General features: G+C 38.9%; 1 protein-coding gene across 2 annotated transcripts in view; it reads left to right on the plus strand.

The window, feature by feature from the left end:
- Positions 1-22,085, plus strand: part of FAM185A (family with sequence similarity 185 member A) — a 73,159-nt gene that overhangs the window by 43,647 nt on the left and 7,427 nt on the right. For both annotated transcript variants that reach the window (XM_059934120.1, XM_059934121.1), the window contains exons 6-7: positions 4,641-4,736; positions 8,388-8,522. In XM_059934120.1, the coding sequence (XP_059790103.1) occupies positions 4,641-4,736; positions 8,388-8,522 (231 nt within the window). The remainder of the gene's footprint in view (positions 1-4,640; positions 4,737-8,387; positions 8,523-22,085) is intronic.

Raw genomic sequence — 22,085 nt, forward strand, 5'->3', positions numbered from 1 at the left:
TTTACAATTGTTATACCTTCCTCTTGGATCGATCCCTTGATCATTATATAGTGTCCTTCTTTGTCTCTTGTAATAGTCTTTATTTTAAAGTCTATTTTGTCTGATATGAGAATTGCTACTCCAGCTTTCTTTTGATTTCCATTTGCGTGGAATATCTTTTTCCATCCCCTCACTTTCAGTCTGTATGTGTCTCTAGGTCTGAAGTGGGTCTCTTGTAGACAGCATATATATGGGTCTTGTTTTTGTATCCATTCAGCCAGCCTGTGTCTTTTGGTGGGAGCATTTAATCCATTTACATTCAAGGTAATTATTGATATGTATGTTCCTATTCCCATTTTCTTAAATGTTTTGGGTTTGTTATTGTAGGTGTTTTCCTTCTCTTGTGTTTCTTGCCTAGAGAAGTTCCTTTAGCATTTGTTGTAAAGCTGGTTTGGTGGTGCTGAACTCTCAGCTTTTGCTTGTCTGTAAAGGTTTTAATTTCTCCATCACATATGAATGAGATCCTTGCTGGGTAGAGTAATCTTGGTTGTAGGTTCTTCTCCTTCATCACTTTAAGTATATCCTGCCACTCCCTTCTGGCTTGCAGAGTTTCTGCTGAAAGATCAGATGTTAACCTTATGGGGATTCCCTTGTGTGTTATTTGTTTTGTTTCCCTTGTTGCCTTTAATATGTTTTCCTTGTATTTAATTTTTGACAGTTTGATTAATATGTGTCTTGGCGTGTTTCTCCTTGGGTTTATCCTGTGTGGGACTCTCTGTGCTTCCAGGACTTGATTAACTATTTCCTTTCCCATATTAGGGAAGTTTTCAACTATAATCTCTTCAAATATTTTCTCAGTCCCTTTCTTTTTCTCTTCTTCTTCTGGGACCCCTATAATTCGAATGTTGGTGCGTTTAATGTTGTCCCAGAGGTCTCTGAGACTGTCCTCAGTTCTTTTCATTCTTTTTTCTTTATCCTGCTCTGCAGTAGTTATTTCCACCATTTTATCTTCCAGGTCACTTATCCTTTCTTCTGCCTCAGTTATTCTGCTATTGATCCCATCTAGAGTATTTTTAATTTCATTTATTGTGTTTTTCATCATTGCTTGGTTCCTCTTTAGTTCTTCTACGTCCTTGTTAAATGTTTCTTGCATTTTGTCTATTCTATTTCCAAGATTTTGGATCATCCTTACTATCATTATTCTGAATTCTTTTTCAGGTAGACTACCTATTTCCTCTTCATTTGTTAAGTCTAGTGTGTTTTGACCCTGCTCCTTCATCTGCTGTGTGTTTTTCTGTCGTCTCATTTTTCTTATCTTACTGTGTTTGGGGTCTCCTTATCACAGGTTGCAGGTTTGTAGTTCCCGTTGTTTTTGGTATCTGTCCCCAGTGGCTAAGGTTGGTTCAGTGGGTTGTGTAGGCTTCCTGATGGAGGGAACTAGTGCCTGAGCTCTGGTGGATGAGGCTGGATCTTGTCTTTCTGGTGGGCACGTCCACGTCTGGTGGTGTATTTTGGGGTGTCTGTGGCCTTATTATGATTTTAGGCAGCCTCTCTGCTAATGGATGGGGCTGTGTTCCTGTCTTGCTAGTTGTTTGGCATAGGGTGTCCAGCCCTGTAGCTTGCTGGTCGTTGAGTGGAGCTGGGTCTTGATGTTGAGATGGAGATCTCTGAGAGATTTTTGCCGTTTGGTATTACGTGGAGCTGGGAGGTCTCTTGTGGACCAGTGTCCTGAAGTTGGCTCTCCCACCTCAGAGGCACGGCCCTGATGCCTGGCTGGAGCACCAAGAGCCTTTCGTCCACACGGCTCAGAGTAAAAGGGAGAAAAAATAGAAAGAAAGAAAGAAAGAAAGAAAGAGGCTATAATATAGTGAAGTAAAATAAAGCTATTATAAATCAAAGCTATACAGACAAAATCTCCCCCAGAAGCATATACATATACACTCACAAAAAAAAAGGAAAAGGGGAAAAATTAATATATCCTGCTCCCAAAGTCCACCTCCTGAATTTGGGATGATTCGTTGTCTATTCAGGTATTCAACAGATGCAGGCACATCAAGTTGTTTGTGGAGTTTTAATCCCCTGCTTCTGAGGCTGCTGGGAGAGATTTCCCCTCCTCGTCTCTGTTCGCACAGCTCCTGGGGATCAGCTTTGGATTTGGACCCGCCTCTGCGTGTAGGTCGCCTGAGGGCGTCTGTTCCCCGCCCAGACAGGACGGGGTTAAAGGAGCAGCTGCTTCGGGGGCTCTGGCTCACCCAGGCCGCGGGGAGGGAGGGGTACAGAGGAGGCGGGGCGAGTCTGCGGCGTCAGAGGCCGGCGTGACGTTGCACCAGCCTGAGGTGCGCAGTGCGTTCTCCTGGGGAAGTTGTCCCTGGATCACGGGACGCTGGCAGTGGCGGGCTGCACAGGCTCCCGGGAGGGGCGGTGTGGAGAGTGACCTGTGCTCACACACAGGATTTTTGGAGGCAGCAGCAGCAGCCCCAGCGTCTCACGCCCGTCTCTGGGGTCCGCGCTGATAGCCGCGGCTCGCGCCAGTCTCTGGAATTCGTGTAGGCGGCGCTCTGAATCCCCTCTCCTTGCGCGCCGCGAAACAAAGAGGCAAGAAAAAGTCTCTTGCCTCTTCGGCAGCTGCAGACTTTTTCCCGGTCTCCCTCCCAGCCAGCTGTGGTGCGCTAACCCCTTCAGGCTGTGTTCACGCCGCCAACCCCAGTCCTCTCCCTGCGATCCGACCCCGAAGCCCGAGCCTCCGCTCCCAGCCCTGCCCGCCCCGGCGGGGGAGCAGACAAGCCTCTCGGGCTGGTGAGCGCTGCTCGGCGCCGAGCCTCTGTGCGGGAGTCTCTCCGTTTTTCCCTCTGCGCCCCTGTTGCTGTGGGATCCGCGCTGTTAGCCGCGGCTCGCGCCCGTCTCTGAAGTTCGTTTAGGCGGCGCTCTGAATCCCCTCTCCTCGCGCACCAGGAAACAGGGAAGAAAAAGTCTCTTGCCTCTTCGGCAGCTGCAGACTTTTTCCCGGACTCCCTCCCGGCTAGCTGTGTTGCACTAACCCCTTCAGGCTGTGTTCACGCCGCCAACCCCAGTCCTCTCCCTGCGATCCAACCGAAGCCTGAGCCTCAGCTCCCAGCCCCGCCCGCCCCGGCGGCTGAGCAGACAAGCCTCTCGGGCTGGTGAGTGCTGGTCAGCGCCGAGCCTCCGTGCGGGAAGTGCGGGAATCTCTCCGCTTTGCCCTCCGCACCCCTGTGGCTGCGCTCTCCTCCATGGCTCCGAAGCTTCCCCCCTCTGCCACCCGCAGTTTCTGCCCGCGAAGGGGCTTCCTAGTGTGTGGAAATCTTTCCTCCTTCACAGCTCCCTCCCACTGGTGCAGGTGCCGTCCCTATTCTTTTGTCTCTGTTATTTCTTTTTTCTTTTGCCCTACCCAAGTACGGGGGGAGTTTCTTGCCTTTTGGGAGGTCTGACGTTTTCTGCCAGCGTTCAGTGGGTGTTCTGTAGGAGCAGTTCCACGTGTAGGTGTATTTCTACTGTATCTGTGGGAAGGAAGGTGATCTCCGCGTCTTACTCTTCCGCCATCTTCTCTCCTCTCCAGTGTTCAGTTTTGACACTTAAAAATTAAATACACTGGATCTGATAAATGGCATTTTGATTATAGGTTAGAGATAAATTATTATAAATTATCTTGAAGTCACATTTTAAACAGTTTCATCCCAATTTTTGGCATTATTTTCACTATACTCCCTACTTGGTTTCTACTTTGAAGTAATAAAACCTCCTGATAAAATATGCTTTTTAAGAGATCTCTCTAAAAAAATATGCTTTGCTCTTTTCAGGGCAATCAGATAGAATATTGAACTGAAAGTTCTGTTGCTGTGGGAGAGGAGGAAAAAGGAGATGCTACCTAGCACTGACTCTTCAGCATAATTCTCTTCTTTATCTGGCTGTCAGCTTTCCCTGGAACTTGAAATGTTGGCTGATTGAAAACTGGGTTCATTGTTGACATAGGGAAATTTGAGTGTCAAATCAGGACCACCTTAATTGTAATTTTCTTCCCTCGACTTAAAGATAATCTGTTCAATTCCAGAAACTTGAAATATTTAGATATTAACAAGCTTTACCCACTTTTCAAGTCATTCCTTTCCCCGCCCATCTCTGTCCCTCTGAGAAATGCAACAAAACCTTATCTAGAGTAATCTTTCACTATTAGCTGCACTTTTTAGTACTAGCAAATTTGCTAAAAGGAGAAAATATAAGAGTTTTGATTTTTGTTAACTTCGCTACTACTTATATGTGACTCTACGTGAAATAGAGTTCTTTAGTAAATATTGAAAGTTGATAATAAACTAAATGTATCAATGGTGCTTAATGGTCTTGGCTGTCATTGCTTGTGTACGGTCCTTCCTACACATTAGGTTTTAGAGTAAACATGTTTAGAGTTACGTTTTGGAGATTACTACAGGCATAGGGATTTTCTTATTAGTTATCCAGCTGTAGATTTCTAGATTTCTGATTCTGTTTTCATTTTAAAGCAAAAGATGGTATAGTTATAAGGATAATACAAAACTTTGCAGGACTCTTAGCTCCTTATCCTAATGCTGAAGTAGAGCCTTTTATTTCAAGTTAATAATTTAAGTTACTCAAATAAGACGATTATGCTTATGGTTCTTCCTTCCTCCTAGATTCGTCTTCTGGATGTCTAAGTGCCTCGACTTATCAGGGTGCCATAGATGTTTATGTCAGCCAACTGGGAAAAGTGGAATTGAAATCCCATAAAGGTTAGCCAAGTAGAATGTTTTATTTTGACATATGGTGTAAGGAAGGTTTTATGTAACATTCAGGAAACAGATGGTCAAATTATCTTATCTACACTGACATAGAGATTTCAATAAAATTTTTCTCTGTTAGAACCTGATTTAAAGACTGGTATACTAGTGATCTTTGACCAGTGATCTTTGAAACTTTTGGAACAGATGGCCATGAAGACTATCTTTCCTTTTGTAATTCAAACAAAAATGTTGTAATTTATTGACTGTTATTTTGGAATTTTTTAGTGTTAGTGTTTGGGTTTTTTCAGTTTAGTTTTATGTCGGAAATAGAATATTCTTTGGAGGGGAAGTGCTCTCATACATTCTTTTGGAAGCTTTCCTGCTAACTTGTAAGAGGACCTTCTCAGGCCATTACTCTAGAGTAATACTTTTAAAAGCGTGATTCTGCAATAAAGGTATCACCAAAAGGTCCTCTAAAGTGATTATTGACTTAGTCTCTTGTAGTAGCAGGCTTATGATGTGTCTCTTTCTGTAATCTTATTTCTAATACAAATAGCTTATTCTAAGAGTCCAAGTCTTTCATTAATAATTATACACTTTTTAAGGCTGAATATACAAGTCTTTGTGTGCATGCATGCACATAGGTGTACACGTGCATGCTGGCAAGTGACTTGGGTACTTGGAATAGCTTGGCTCTAGGGGCTTAAGTGACCTGGGTTCAGAAAGTTAAGAACCATAGCTCTGTATAAAAAATTTTTTAGAGAAAGTCTGGAAGCTCTTGCATATGGGCCAGAACAAGGCTATGTGTATAACAAGGAAAAAACCTCCACAGAGACCAGTTGTTCCTGCTGTTAGTAATTTCTTTGCCATGTTGGCAAAGTTTAAATACTTTAAACTTTAAAGTTTAAATTTTAAATACTTTACAATTTAAAGTTTTAATACTTTTTAATAGCTTTTTGTCCAGTGAGGCTCTCTTGTCAATGTCAAAATAAAACTACAAACACAGACGTCTGAAACTGAAGTTATTGCTGACACACAGGTATTTTTTGATTTCTCAAGATCACATTTTTTTTTCCTTTTAAATAGGATAATATTATGTTCTCACTAAATTTCTAAGAGCTTCAATAATACTATTCAGGGTATTTTGTAAATGTCAAAAAAAGTCATGTAATTGCATTCTTGTATTATGAAGACCCAAGGAGAATAAACATTACTACATTTGATGTAACTAGTAACAGAGTAAAAACAAAGTTTTGAATAGCAGCTCTTACATGAAAATTATTTCCTGTTTTGTATGGACGGGCAAAAAAGTAAAACAAAACAAAAAACATTGCTAATCTTCATCCACTTGAATTATTTTTAACTATTATTTGGATTGTTGTTCCAGTAACTTACTGAAATAGCATATGATGTTGCAAGATTTGATTGGGATTACAATTTTGTGTTTTCTCCTGTTGGGACTATGATACTGGCAGGAGCTTAAAGATAACTGGAAACAAAGATTTTTGTCTTAATTCAGGTCTCTAATTCTCACTACACTTGGGAACAGTAACTTTCTGGAGTGATGGAAAGTTATTCAGGATTCTATTGCTTAATAGTTAGTAAAGACATCTGGAATCCTTTCCAACTCTGCCACTGTCTTGCTGTAGGGTTTAAGAGCCAGCTACTTGAGTCTCTTAGGCTGTCCTTTCAGCTCCTGTGGCCATTTTGCCAAGTGAAAAAGAATGTCACAATGCTTGTTTCCTCTCTTCCTATGAAACTTAACACAGTGACCTTATTCATTCATTCAGAAAGGCTGTGTTATGGCTTGAGAGTCAGAACTGCATCTGAGTACTGACTTTTCCACTTAAAAATTGTCCTTGATAAAGCCACTAATCTTAATATATAGTATCACTTCAATAAATGATGCTGTTGTATTAGTTCACTTTTTAATTTTTTAAAAATGGTATTGATGTCAATAACCGTGAAGCAGTTTTTGAAGTGAAAAGAGGTTGAAGACATACAGGAGCTCTCCTTTCTAAAGAAGATAGTCTTAGAGATGGGACATTTGGGAAAGCTTTCAAGTCATGAGAATTCTTCATTCACAAATAGGAATGGAGTTTTAATAGTGATAGTTTTTGCTTTTTAAGGATGTGGAGAGAGATGGGGATAGAACTATCTGCATTGCTTAACATTTTTAAAACTCTGACAGATTTAAGATCCCTTTATTTAAGAACAGAAAAGAAAGATGTTCATAAAATTATTACATTTAATGTATTTAGAGATAATGTCCTAGAAAAAGTTTTTTAAAATCTCTTATTTTCTACTTTTTAAAGTATGTTTGGTAGAAAAAACATGTATCTTCTATTCCTCCTGACATTTTCCAGGTTTGTTTTTGTTTTGTATTTTCCTAAAGCTCTCATATCTGTTTTTATGGGTAACTTCTGTCAGTAGTTTACCTTTAAACCCTGAAAAGCAGTTTGTTTTTTAAATAAGATAAACCAATTGTAGTTATGTGCTTTGTTCCCCCCTTTTTGAGTAGTAAATATGAAACTTCATCAGTCTTAATCCCAAAGTTCCAGCTCCCATTAGAAAGGCTGAGAAGATATGGAATTATTTAGTGAAACTTAAGCTGATGTTAACCAAACTAGAAAGCACACAAAGACCCATAAATAAATGCCTTCTAAAAGGAATCTTTACAACATGCACAATGGATGTCATCCTGACCATCTTTGTCCACAGAGTTGGGTTACTGTTTTATGGGAAAGGCCTCTCTTATTTATTTGATATATGAGAAATAGAGAAAGAAAAACTTGAAACAGGAGTGTACTGGTGAGTTTGTGCTGCAAACCACATAATTGTTTTGAAAAATGATTCCTTCCCAACAGAGTACTTTTTCTTATTTCGTCCTTTAGGAGTTGAATTATTGTAAGATTGTAGATGAAATAAAGTTGAGTGTCTTGCTTCAGGTACCCAAAAAGTCTGTAGTCCATTAAAAAGAAATGTTAGTCAGTTGAAATTTAAATACTTCCGTTTTAAATTTTTGTTATTGCCCTCTCCACACCCCCAACCAAACAAGGTACCACTGAAAGCACAAGAGCTCAAGGTTCTGGTTTTATTATAATGATCAGTGAGGTTACACGTCCTGTAATACAATGAGGTAGCAGTGTATGAAACACGACAATGGTTAAGAGCATAGGTTTGTTGTCATTGAAATGGATCTTGATTCCAGCAGTAGCTGTAGTGGAAACTTGAGCAAGTTCTTATCTGTAAAATCGAAATTATAATAATACCTCATAGAGTTGAGAGAGAAATTAAAAGATAATATAATGAAGGTGTTTGGCTCTTAGTAAATGCTCAATTAATGGTAAATTCTGTCTATAAGCTGCATGTGTATTAAACTCTTCACTTTTCTGGTATTGGATGAGCTGACTAGGGCTATTGGCAAAAAGAGAAATAGCAGTTCATGATGTCCTAATGACTCATATTCTTGACGGAAGATACTGTGAATGCCTTGGGAATACCTGGGAGTAAGGAAAAGGTACAGCTATTTAAATAAAATAAGCTGATGAGTAAAGACAGTGTATCAGGAGCAATGCTACCTGTTCAATCATTTTTATAATAGGCTCTAGTACTTTTTATTTCTTTGCATTAATCAGCTCTCCTTTAAATTTATCACAGGATCTGTCCTTGTCAAGGTTGCATCTTCTCTTCAGGCTTATTTACAGTTATCAGGGAAAGAGATTGATGTGAACTCAGAAGTCCATGTTGAAGAAATGGATGAAGCCCATAAAGATGATGGTATAGTAATTACTGGTAAGGAGGCTGCGTTTTGCTGTGTGAGATGAATAGTCGTTGTCCATCTATGAGTAGAAATACGCTATATTTAACTGAAGTTTTAGCCTTTATTCTTTTCCATTGTCACATGTTGGTGTTTGACACTTTTTTCTTCCAACTGCTTATCAATAACACAATTGCAGACATTTAGTTTGAAGCACTCACTATTCCTGGATAGTGAATAGTCATTGGATAAAATTTATTTGAAAAAAAAAAAAATCCCACAAGGACTCAGAGGCAAAGAATATACAAATCAATTTTCACTGCAAAGTAAAGGAGCTGTTACAGTGGAGGATTACTGGACTGAATGTCAATATTATGACATAGTATGAGTGTGTTTCATGTTTGGTAATTGCAATCATTGTTGCTTTTGTTGTGGTCATCCATGGACAATGCTTGGTGTCAGTCTATTTATCTCTTGTAAAAATAAAATACAGTGTGTGTGTGTGAAAAAAAAAAAAAAAGATATTTGCACACTCATATTCATAGCAGCATTATTCACAGTAGCCAAGAGGTAGAAGCACCCCAAATGTCTATTGATGGATGAAAGCAAAAATGAAGTGTGATATATAAACATACAATGGAATACTGTTCAGCCTTAAAAACGAAGGAAATCCTGTCACATGCTGCAACAGGGATGCACCTTGAGGACACTATGCGAAGTGAAATAAGCCAATCACAAAAAAGATAAATAATGTATGATTGCATTTATATAAGATATCTAAGGAAACAAAGCAGGGGGAGAGGAAAATGAGTTGTTCAGCAGGTATGAAGTTTCAGTTTTGCAAGATGAAAAAGTTCTGGAGATCTATTGCACAACAATATGAATATACTTAACACTACTAAACTGTAAACTTAAAACTAGTTAAAATGGTAAATTTTATTTTATGTGTTTTTTTACCATAATCAAAAATCTGAAAACCATTAAAAATTTTTTTTTCTTTTCTGGCACAGCTGCTTTCTAATTCTTGGACTTGAAAATCAACTACAGTTGACCCTTGAACTACAGGGGGTTAGGGACACTGGTCCCCTGCCCCAGGGCAGTCAAAAATCCACCTGTAACTTTGCAGTCAGCCCTCCATATTTGTGGTTCCACATCTGTAGATTCAACCAACTGCAGATCGTGTAATACTGTCGTATGTATTTATTGAAAAAATCTGTGTGTAAGTGGATTCGCATAGTTCAAACCTGTGCTGTTCAAGGGCCAACTGTAAATACATATATTACAGTGTAAGATATAAAGTTAATTTTGTATGATTATAATAAATAGGAGTTTGGTTTGGTATTATGCACATTGTAAACTTGATCTTTTAGTACAGCCTGACCTTTTAGTACAAATTCTCAATTCCAGAAATGTGAAGAGCTTTTCCACATTTTTTCTAATTACCTGTGGATGTATTAATGGCTGATACTACTTTAAAAAAAATATTTATGGTATAGATAATATATTTATATAGTAAAAAAAATTAATGCTGGCGAACTTTCTAAAATCTTAACCAGAATGGCATTGAGAAGGACATTGAAATTACCATGAGGTTTTGATATAGCAATCTATGTATATATACAAGATTGTTTTAAGTTTCTGGTCTCTTAGTTTCAAATGCATTTCCAATATCCTGAATTTGTACTGTCCTCTTCTCACGATTGCTGGTTTTGATATCATATTTGTGTGTGGATGATTTCCTACCTTTATTCTATGTTTGCCTTTCCCGTTTGTTAGTTTTCTCGTTTCTAATTGTGGCCTTTTCTTTTCTGCATACAGAAGTTCCTTTAGCATTTGTTGCAAAGCTGATCTGGTGGCGCTGAATTCTCTTAACTTTTGCTTGTCTGTAAAGCTTTTGATTTCTCTGTCAAATCTGAACATATATATATTAAGTATATCATGCCACTACCCTTCTGGCCTGAAGAGTTTCTGCTGAAAAATCAGCTGATAACTGTATGGGGATTCCCTTGTATGTTATTTGTTGCTTTTCCCTTATCTTTTAATATTTTAAAAGATTTTTAAAATTTTCTCTTTGTCTTTAATTATTGTCAGTTTGATTAATAGGTGTCTCAGTGTGTTCTTCCTTGGGTTAATCCTGTATGGGACTCTGTGATTCCTGGACTTGAGTGAGTGTTTCCTTTCCCATGTTAGGGAAGTTCTCAGCTATTATCTCTTCAGATATTTTCTCAGTCCCTTTCTCTCTCTCTTCTCCTTTTGGGCCCCCTATGATGCAAATGTTGATGCATTTAATGTTGTCCCAGAGGTGTCTGAGATTGTCTTTATTTCTTTTCATTCTTTTTCTTTTGTTCCGTTCCACAACAGTGATTTCTACAAATCTGTCTTCCAGCTCACTTATTCGTTCTTCTGCCTCATTTATTCTGCTATTGATTCCTTCTAGCGTGTTTTTCACTTCAGTTATTGTATTGTTCACCTCTGTTTGCTCTTTAAAGCTTTTAGCTCTTTATTAAACATTTCTTGTATCCTCAGTCTGTGCACCATTCATTTCCTGAGATCTTGGATCATGTTTACTATCATTACTTCTGAATTCTTTTTCAGGTAGATTGCCTATCTCTGCTTCACTTAGTTTTTCTTCCATGGTTTTATCTTCTTCCTTCATCTGTGACCTATTTCTCTGCCATCTCATTTTGTTTAACTTCCTCTGTTTGAGGTCTCCATTCCTCAGGCTTCAGGATTGTAGTTCTTCTTGGTTTTAGTGTCTGCCCCCTGGTGGGTGAAGTTGGTCCAAGTGTTTGTGCAGGCTTTCTGGTGGGAGGGACTGGTGCCTGCCCACTGGTGGGTGGAGCTGGGTCTTGTCCCTGTGGTGGGCAGGGTCGTGTCAAGGGGTGTGTTTATAGGCGGCTGTTTGCTCAGGACGACTTTAAGCAGCCTGTCTGCTGATGGGTGGAGCTGTGTTCCCACCCTGTTGGTTGTTTGGACTGAGGCGTCCTGGCACTGGAGCCTGCAGGCTGTTGGTGGGGCCAGGTCTCAGTGCCAAAATGGCGACCTCCAGGAGAGCTCACGCTGATGAGTGTTCCCTGGAGCGTCCACCACCAGTGTCCTTGACTCCACAGTGAGCCACAGCTGACCCCTGTCTCCACAGGAGACCCTCCATAACCCACAGGTAGGTCTGGCCCAGGTTTCTATGGAGTCACTGTTTTGCCCTGGGTCCCAGTACATGTGAAAACTTGTGTGCATCCTCCAAGAGTGGAGTCTCTGTTTCCTCAGACCTGTGGAGCTCCTGCACTCAAGCCCCACTGGCCTTCAAAGCCAAATGCTCTGGGGGCTCCTCCTCGTGATAACAGACCCCCAGGCTGGGGAGCCTGACATGGGACTTAGAACTCTCACCCTGTGGGAGGACCTCTGCAATATAATTATTTTCCAGTTTGTGGGTTGCCCACCCAGTGGGTATGGAATTTGATTTTATTGCGAAAGTGCCCCTCCTACTATCTCATTGTGGCTTCTTCTTTGTTTTTAGGTGTAGAGTATCACTTTTGGTAGGTTTGAGTCCTTTCTGTTGATGATTGTTCAGTAGTTAGTTGTGACTTTGGTGTTTTCATGAGAGGAGGTGAGCTTAAATCCTTCTACTGCGCCATCTTGTCTCCAGCCCAGAGGACATTGAAATTAAAGTGTGTACATGCACATATGCCACAGGCTTACCAATGAGATAGTCTCAAGAAAAAGAAAGTGTGATGGTGGTGTGTGGTTATGGTGGCAGTGCGGTGTCTTCATAAGATCAAGTTTCACAATTATTAACAGCCACTATATTAAATCTTGGCAGGGAGTAAAGATTATTTGGGGGAGGGAGTATGTTTTTTCTCTCAAAAATAAAGTAATTATTTAATGACCAAGAAAAAAGATCAAGTTTCAGTTTTAAATATTCATTTTATATATAGTAAAGGTTAAGAAGGCAGTCTTAAAAATCATAGAATATTAACAAAAAGCATAGCAGTAATAAAAATAACACCTGTACACTTTCAGATTAACTCAGTGCCTAATGGGCAGACTCTTAGTTATGCAGAGAAAATGTGATGAAAATTTAAGTGTATTAAATGTGGTAAGAATCAATTTCTCGTGATCTGATATCTTGAATTTGATAGGGAGCCAATAGGGTTACCTTTTTTGGCCCTGGTAATGTAAAGTAATAATACAAATTTGTTTAATAATGCTCTGAATGATAGCATAATCAAATTATTTTACATAAGTTAAGAATGTTTGAATTATAAATTATTTTTTCATTTTTTATTCTGTAACTCATAGAATCATATGCCTTTTTGAAATTTAGATTTAGTTTAAGTTGCATTTCAAAACCCTGTTCTCATCATTTCAACCATTAAAAAAAGGCCTTATTAAATCCTCTAAGAACAGTTACAAGTCCTGTCATTGGATAAAATTATTATCTGCAGACCCGATCTCTTTATTAAGTCTTGCCCATTTCCATTCCACTAAACAGGTACTACCTCAAACTTAATATATTTGAAAACAAATATTATCTTTTCCTAGCCTAGTTCCTCTTCCACCTGTCATCTCTATTTTCCTTTATTTGTTCAGTCAGTCCCTCAGCAAACATTTATTGAATCGGGTACTGCTAGAAACTAGGAGTGCAGAGATAAGATAATAAAGTATGGTCTCTCTGCCATCTGAGGAGGTTACATCCTAGTGAAGCAAGACAGACAAACCAGTGAATACAATACAATAAATGTTATAATAAAGGTATGTACGTGGTACTGTGAGAGCATGGAGGTGGCACATCTAAATTATACTAGCATTGTGAGTTTGAGGAAATGAGACAAGTCCAATATAGCTAGAGTGTAGCGAGTAAGGGGCACAGTGGCATAAAAAGGAGGCTGGAGAGTTCGAAAGGGATCAGATCATATAGGGCAGATTTGGCTTTCATACTCAGTGCTTTGCAAAGGCACTGAAAGGTTTTAATCTGGGGTTCATATAATCAGATCTGTGTATTAGGAAGATCACTGAATGTTGAGTGCGGAAGAATTGGAAAGGGCAATGGTGGATGAAGGAAAAGTTAATTTTAATTAGCAGGTTACTGTAGTAATTCAGGAGAAAGAGTTCAGTGGCCTGGACTCCACAGTGATCTATTTTAAACTAAACAAATGAATAAATAAGCCTTGGATAAATTTTGATGGAAAAAATTGATATAGGTATACCTCATTTTATTGTACTTTGCTTTATTGCAGTTCACAGATACAATTTGTGTTTTTCACAGATTGAAGTTTTGTGACAGCTGTGCATGGAGCTTGTTTATTGGCGCCATTTTTCCAAGAGCATTTGCTCACTTTGCATCTCTGTATTTCGTTTTGGTAATTCTCACAGTATTTCAAACTTTTAAAATTATTATTATATTTGTTTTGTTGATATGTGGTCAGTGGTCTTTGATGTTACTCTTGCAGTTATTTTGGGGCACCATGAACGACGTCGCCCATATAAGACATCAAACTTAATTGATAAATGTTCTGTGTCTTCTGACTGCTCTACTGATTGGCTGGTCCCCTGTTTCTCTCCCTCTCCTCAGACCTCCCTATTCCCTGAGACACAAAAATATTGAAATAGGCCAGTGAATAACCCTACCATGGCCTCTAAGTCATCAAGTGAAGAGAAGAGTCGCACATCTCACTTTAAATCAAAAGCTAGAAATGATTAAGCTTAATGAGGAAGGCATATTGAAGCCAAGATAGGATGAGAGTTAGGCCTCATCCAGGTAGCCAAGTTGTGAATGCAAAGGAAAAGTTCTTAAAGGAAATTGGAAGTGCTACTCCAGTGAACACATGAATGATAAGAAAGCGAAACAGCCTTATTGCTGATCTGGAGAAAATTTTAGTGGTTTGGATAGAAGATCAAGCCAGCCACACTTTTCCTTTAAGCCAAAACCTAATCCAGAGCAAGGTCCTAACTCTCTCCAATTCAATAAAGGCTGAGAGGGATGAGGAAGCTGCAGAAGAAAAGTTTGAAGCTAGCAGAGTTTGGTTTAAGGAGGTTTAAGGAAAGAAGCTGTCTCCATATCATAAAAGTGCAAGGTGAAAGCAGCAAGTGCTGATGTATAAGCTGCAGCAGGTTATCCAGAAGATCTAGCTAAGGTAATTAATGAATGTGACTTCACTAAACAACAGATTTTCAATGTAGAAGAAACAGCCTTATATTGGAAGAAAATTCCATCTAGGCCTTTCATAGCTAGAGAAGAGAAGTCAGTGCCTGGCTTCACAGCTTCAAAGGACTGAATGACTCTCTGCTTAGGGGCTAATGCAGCTGGTGACTTAAAGTTGAAGCCAGTGTTCATTTACCATACCAAAAATCCTACACGCCTTCAGAATTACGCTCAATCTACTCTGCCTGTGCTCTGTAAATGGAACAACAAAGCCTGGGTGACAGCACATCCGTTTACAACATGGTTTAGTGAATATTTTAAGCCCACTTTTGCTACCTACTGCTCAGGAAAAAAAAAAAAAAAGATACCTGGGGCTTCCCTGGTGGCTCTGGTTGAGAATCTGCCTGCCAATGCAGGAGACACGGGTTCGAGCCCTGGTCTGGGAAGATCCCACATGCCGCGGAGCAACTAGGCCCGTGAGCCACAACTACTGAGCCTGCGCGTCTGGAGCCCGTGCTCCGCAACAAGAGAGGCCACGATAGTGAGAGGCCCGTGCACCGCGATGAAGAGTGGCCCCCGCTCGCCGCAACTGGAGGGGGCCCTCGCACAGAAACGAAGACCCAACACAGCCAAAAATAAATAAATAAATAAATAATAAATATTTTAAAAAATAAAAAATAAATAAATAAAATTAAATAAAATAAAAAGATTCCTTTCAAAATATTACTGTGCATTGACAATGCAGCTAGCCACCCAAGAGCTCTGGTGGAGATGTACAATGATACTAATGTTGTTTTCATGCCTGCTAACACAACATCCATCCTGCAGCCCACAGATCTGGAGTAAATTCGACTTTCAAGTCTTATTATTTAAGAAATACATTTTGTAAGGCTCTAGCTGCCATAGATAGTGATTCCTCTGATGGATCTGAGCAAAGTGAGCTGAAAACCTTCTGGAAAGGATTCACCATTCTAGATGCCACTACAACATTTGTGATTATGGGAAGAGGTCAAAATAGCAACATTAACAGGAATTTGGAAGAAGTTGAGTCCAACCCTCATGGATGACTTTGAAAGGTTCAAGACTTCAGTGGAGGAAGTAACTGCAGATGTGGTGGAAATAGCAAGAGAGCTAGAATTTTAAGTGGAGCTGGAAGATGTGACTGAATTGCTGCAATTTCATGATGAAACTTTAATGGATGAAGAATTACTTCTTATGGATGAGCAAAGAAAGTGGTTTCTTGAGATGGAATCTAGTCTTGGTGAAGACGCTAGCAGATTATTGAAATTATAACAAAGGATTTAGAATATTACACAAATTTAGTTGATAAAGCAGCAGCAAGATTTGAGAGGACTGACTCCAATTTTGAAAGAAGTTCTACTGTGGGTAAAATGCTATCAAACAGTATTGCATGCTACAGAGAAACAATGAAAGGAAGAGTCAGTCAATACAGCAAACTTCGTTGTCTTATTTTAGGAAATGGCCGTATCCACTCCAGCCTTCAGCAGCCACCAGCCTAATCAGTCAGCAGCCATCAACACGGAAGCAAGACCCTCCACCAGCAAAAAGATTATTCATTGCTAAAGGGTCAGATAATGGTTAGCATTTCTTAGCAATAAATTTTTTGTTTTACTCTTTATAAATTTTTATTATATAAAAAATTTATAAAATTTTAAATTATGCTTGTAAATGGATGCTATGAGGAAGATGCATGCTTACCTCATTGGTTATTATGAAGCTCCTTAGGCCATTTAATTATTTTTCTGTTATTTGTTGCTATATCTTATACTCTAGCCCCTATTTCCTAAACCGGGAAGGACCAAATTTTAGAGCAAAGTTTATTTCCTGCCCACAGCCCAAGAATCTAGGTACTGATCAGCAGATTTCTTTTGGAGAGTAGCACATGATATACAGTGAGGTTGGGCCCCAGGTGGATCTGTAGGTTGTCTCTGATATTAGATTAAATCCGTTAAAGTAATAGTACAGAGGGACTTCAGGTAAAGACAACAGTCTCCTGTGGAGAGAGCTGTATGAACAAGTTATCGGGTTTAGAGAAACTTTTATGTTTCGTTTTGATTCCAAAACTGGTGCCCAAAAGGCCACAGACCTTATTTATCAAGTGGATGGAATAATTTGAGGTCTAGAAAATTAAAGCAGATTGCTTTTTCTATGGAGATTTCCAATCTGAAACCCAAGTTTGGAAGTAATGAGCAACTTTATATGTGAGTTGTTATTATAGGTAGCTGAGATCAGCTCTTTTGGGCCTTCCTTACAGAGCCTATGAGGCATAGAAACAGAAATACTCTCACTGCTAAGAGGTCTGGATTGTATCTGTAGCATGATTTCTGCAAGAAACCATGCCAATAAACTTTAGTTCCTGGGGCTCAGGCTTCCCACAGGGTTTGATGTGTCAGCCCTGTAATTTTATTTAATTTCCTGCTCCATGGTTTCCCTTGTTGTTGCCATCACTGATAAATAACTGTGTTGTATAATTTTTTTTTGAATTTTTGAATTTTATTTTATTTATGTTTTTATACAGCAGGCTCTTATTAGTCATCAATTTTATACACATCAGTGTATACATGTCAATCCCAATTGCCCAGTTCATCACACCACCACCACTGCCCCCGCCGCTTTCCCCCCTTGGTGTCCATACGTTTGTTCTCTACATCTGTGTCTCAATTTCTGCCCTGCAAACCGTTCATCTATACCATTTTTCTAGGTTCCACATATATACATTAATATATGATACTTGTTTTTCTCTTTCTGACTTACTTCCCTCTGTGTGACAGTCTATAGGTTCATCCAGGTCTCTACAAATGACCCAATTTCGTTCCTTTTTATGGCTGAGTAATATTCCATTGTATATATGTGCCACATCTTCTTTATCCATTCATCTATCGATGGGCATAGAGGTTGCTTCCATGACCTGGCTATTGTAAATAGTCCTGCAATGAACAGTGGGGTGCATGTATCTTTTTGAATTATGGTTTTCTCTGGGTATATGCCCAGTAGTGGGATGGCTGGGTCATATGGTAATTCTATTTTTAATGTTTTAAGGAACCTCCATACTGTTATCCATAGTGGCTGTATCAATTTAGATTCCCACCAACAGTGCAAGAGGGTTCCCTTTTCTCCACACCCTCTCCAGCATTTGTTGTTTGTAGGTTTTCTGATGATGCCCATTCTAACTGGTGTGAGGTGATACCTCATTGTAGTTTTGATTTGCATTTCTCTAATAATTAGTGATGTTGAGCAGCTTTTCATGTGCCTCTTGGCCATCTGTATGTCTTCTTTGGAGAAATGTCCACTTAGGTCTTCTGCCCATTTTTGGACTGGGTTGTGTGTTTTTTTAATACTGAGCTGCATGAGCTGTTTATATATTTTGGAGATTAATCCTTTGTCCGTTGATTCGTTTGCAAATATTTTCTCCCATTCTGAGGGTTGTCTTTTCATCTTCTTTGTAGTTTCCTTTGCTTTGCAAAAGCTTTTAAGTTTCATTAGGTCCCATTTGTTTATTTTTGTTTTTATTTCCATTACTCTAGGAGGTGGATCAAAAAAGATTTTGCTCTGATTTATGTCAGAGAGTGTTCTTCCTGTGTTTTCCTCTAAGAGTTTTATAGTGTCCGGTCTTACATTTAGGTCTCTAATCCATTTTGAGTTTCTTTTTGTGTATGGTGTTAGGGAGTGTTCTAATTTCATTCTTTTACATGTAGCTGTCCAGTTTCCCCAGCACCACTTATTGAAGAGACTGTCTTTTCTCCATTGTATATCCTTGCCTCCTTTGTCATAGATTAGTTGACCATAGGTGCGTGGGTTTATCTCTGGGCTTTCTATCTTGTTCCATTGATCTATGTTTCTGTTTTTGTGCCAGTACCATATTGTCTTGATTACTGTAGCTTTGTAGTACAGTTTGAAGTCAGGGAGTCTGATTCCTCCAGCTCCATTTTCTTCCCTCAAGACTGCTTTGGCTATTCGGGGTCTTTTGTGTCTCTGTACAAATTTTAAGATTTTTGTTCTAGTACCGTAAAAAATGCCATTGATCATTTGATAGGGATTGCATTGAATCTGTAGATTGCTTTGGGTAGTAGTCATTTTCACAATGTTGATTCTTCCAATCCAAGAACATGGTATATCTCTCCATCTGTTTGTATCATCTTTAATTTCTTTCATCAGTGTCTTATAGTTTTCTGCATACAGGTCTTTTGTCTCCCTAGGTAGGTTTATTCCTAGGTATTTTATTCTTTTTGTTGGAATGGTAAATGGGAGTGTTTCCTTAATTTCTCTTTCAGATTTTTCATCATTAGTGTATAGGAATGCAAGAGATTTCTGTGCATTAATTTTGTATCCTGCCACTTTACCAAATTCATTGATTAGCTCTGGTAGTTTTCTGGTGGCATCTTTAGGATTCTCTATGTATAGTATCATGTCATCTGCAAACAGTGGCAGTTTTACTTCTTCTTTTCCAATTTGTATTCCTTTTATTCCTTTTTCTTCTCTGATTGCCGTGGCTAAGACTTCCAAAACTATGTTGAATAATAGTGGTGAGAGTGGACATCCTTGTCTTGTTCCTGATCTTAGAGGAAATGCTTTCAGTTTTTCACCATTGAGAATGATATTTCCTGTGGGTTTGTCGTATATGGCCTTTATTATGTTGAGGTAAGTACCCTCTATGCCCACTTTCTGGAGAGTTTTTATCATAAATGGGTGTTGAATTTTGTCAAAAGCTTTTTCTGCATCTATTGAGATAATCATATGGTTTTTCTTCTTCACTTTGTTATTATGGTGTATCACACTGATTGATTTGCGTATATTGAAGAATCCTTGCATCCCTGGGATATATCCCACTTGGTCATGGTATATGATCCTTTTAATGTGTTGTTGGATTCTGTTAGTATTTTGTTGGGGGTTTTTGCATCTATATTCATGAGTGATATTGGCCTGTAATTTTCTTTTTTTGTAGTATTTTTGTCTGGTTTTGGTATCAAGGTGATGGTGGCCTCATAGAATGAGTTTGGGAGTGTTCCTTCCTCTGCAATTTATTGGAAGAGTTTGAGAAGGATAGGTGTTAGCTCTTCTCTAATGTTTGTTAGAATTCACCTGTGAAGCCATCTGGTCCTGGACTTTTGTTTGTTGGAAGATTATTAATCACAGTTTCAATTTCATTACTTGTGATTGGTCTGTTCATATTTTCTATTTCTTCCTGGTTCAGTCTTGGAAGGTTATACCTTAGTAAGAATTTGTCCATTTCTTCCAGGTTGTCCATTTTATTGGCATAGAGTTGCTTGTAGTAATCTCTTAAGATGCTTTGCATTTCTGTGGTGTCTGTCGTAACTTCTCCTTTTTCATTTCTAATTTTATGGATTTGAGTCCTCTCGTTTTCTTGAAGAGTATGGCTAATGGTTTACCAATTTTGTTTATCTTCTCAAAGAACCAGCTTTTATTAGTTTTATTGAGGTTTGCTATTGTTTTCTTTGTTTCTATTTCATTTATTTCTGCTCTGATCTTTATGATTTCTTTCCTTCCACTAATTTTGGGTTTTCTTTGTTCTTCTTTCTTTAGTTCTTTTAGGTGTAAGGTTAAATTGTTTATTTGAGATGTTTTTTGTTTCTTGAGGTAGGCTTGTATTGCTATAAACTTCCCTCTTAGAACTGCTTTTGCTGCATCCCATAGGTTTTGGATCGTCGTGTTTTCATTGTCATTTGTCTCTAGGTATTTTTTGATTTTCTCTTTGATTTCTTCTGTGATCTCTTGGTTATTTAGTAATGTATTGTCTAGCCTCCACATGTTTGTGTTTTTTACATTTTTTTTCCCTGTAATTGATCTCTAGTCTCATAGCGTTGTTGTCAGAAAAGATGCTTGATATGATTTCAATTTTCTTAAATTTACTGAGGCTTGATTTGTGACCCAAGATGTGATCTATCCTGGAGAATGTTCCGTGCTCACTTGAGAAGAAAGTTTAATCTGTTGTTTATAATTGTTAGATCTTCTTCTTGGATTGATCCCTTGATCATTATATAGTGTCCTTCCTTGTCTATTGTAACATTCTTTATTTTAAAGTCTATTTTATCTGCTATGAGAATTGTACTCCAGCTTTCTTTTGATTTCCATTTGCATGAAATATCTTTTTCCATCCCCTCACTTTCAGTCTGTATGTGTCCCTAGGTCTGAAATGGGTCTCTGTAGACAGCATATATATGGGTCTTGTTTTTGTATCCATTCTGCAAGCCTGTGTCTTTTGGTTGGAGCATTTAATCCATTCACGTTTAAGGTACTTATCGATATGTATGTTCCTATGACCATTTTCTTAATTGTTTTGGGTTTCTTTTTGTAGGTCCTTTTCTTCTCTTGTGTTTCCCACTTAGAGAAGTTCCTTTAGCATTTGTTGTAGAGCTGGTTTGGTGTTGCTGAATTCTCTTAGCTTTTGCTTGCCTGTAAAGCTTTTGATTTCTCCATTGAATCTGAATGAGATCCTTGCCGGGTAGAGTAATCTTGGTTGTAGGTTCTTCCCTTTCATCACTTTAAGTATATCATGCCACTCCCTTCTGGCTTATAGAATTTCTGCTGAGAAATCAGCTGTTAACCTTATGGAAGTTCCTTTGTTTGTTATTTGTCATTATTTCCCTTGCTGCTTTCAATAATTTTTGTCTTTAATTTTTGCCAATTTGATTGCTATATGTCTCGGCATGTTTCTCCTTGGGTTTATCCCGTATGGGACTCTCTGCGCTTCCTGGACTTCAGTGGCTATTTCGTTTCCCATGTTAGGGAAGTTTTTGGCTATAATCTCTTCAAATATTTTCTCGGGCCCTTTCTCTCTCTCTTCTCCTTCTGGGACCCCTATAATCCAAATGTTTTTGTATTTAATGTTGTCGCAGAGGTGTCTTAGTCTGTCTTCATTTCTTTTCATTCTTTTTTCTTTATTCTGTTCCGCAGCAGTGAATTCCACCATTCTGTTTTCCAGGTCACTTATCCATTCTTCTGCTTCAGTTATTCTGCTATTGATTCCTTCTAGTATAGTTTTCATTTCAGTTATTGTATTGTTCACCTCTGTTTATTTTTTCTTTAATTCTTCTAGGTCTTTGTTAAACATTTCTTTCATCTTCTCGATCTTTGCCTCCATGTTTTTTCCCAGGTCCTGGATCATCTTCACTATCATTATTCTGAATTCTTTTTCTGGAAGGTTGCCTATCTCCACTTCATTTAGTTGCTTGGGTTTTATCTTGTTCCTTCATCTGACATAGCCCTCTGCCTTTTCATCTTGTCTTTCTTTCTGTGAATGTCTTTTTTGTTCCACAGGCTGCAGGATTGTAGTTCTTCTTGCTTCTGCTCTCTGCCCTCTGGTGGATGAGGCTATCTAAGAGGCTTGTGCAAGTTTCCTGATGGGAGGGACTGGTGGTGGGTAGAGCTGGGTGTTGCTCTGGTGGGCAGAGCTCAGTAAAACTTTAATCCGCTTGTCTGC

The sequence above is a fragment of the Balaenoptera ricei genome, chromosome 9 (genome assembly GCF_028023285.1).
Source record: "Balaenoptera ricei isolate mBalRic1 chromosome 9, mBalRic1.hap2, whole genome shotgun sequence".
In the NCBI taxonomy this organism is placed as follows: domain Eukaryota; kingdom Metazoa; phylum Chordata; class Mammalia; order Artiodactyla; family Balaenopteridae; genus Balaenoptera; species Balaenoptera ricei.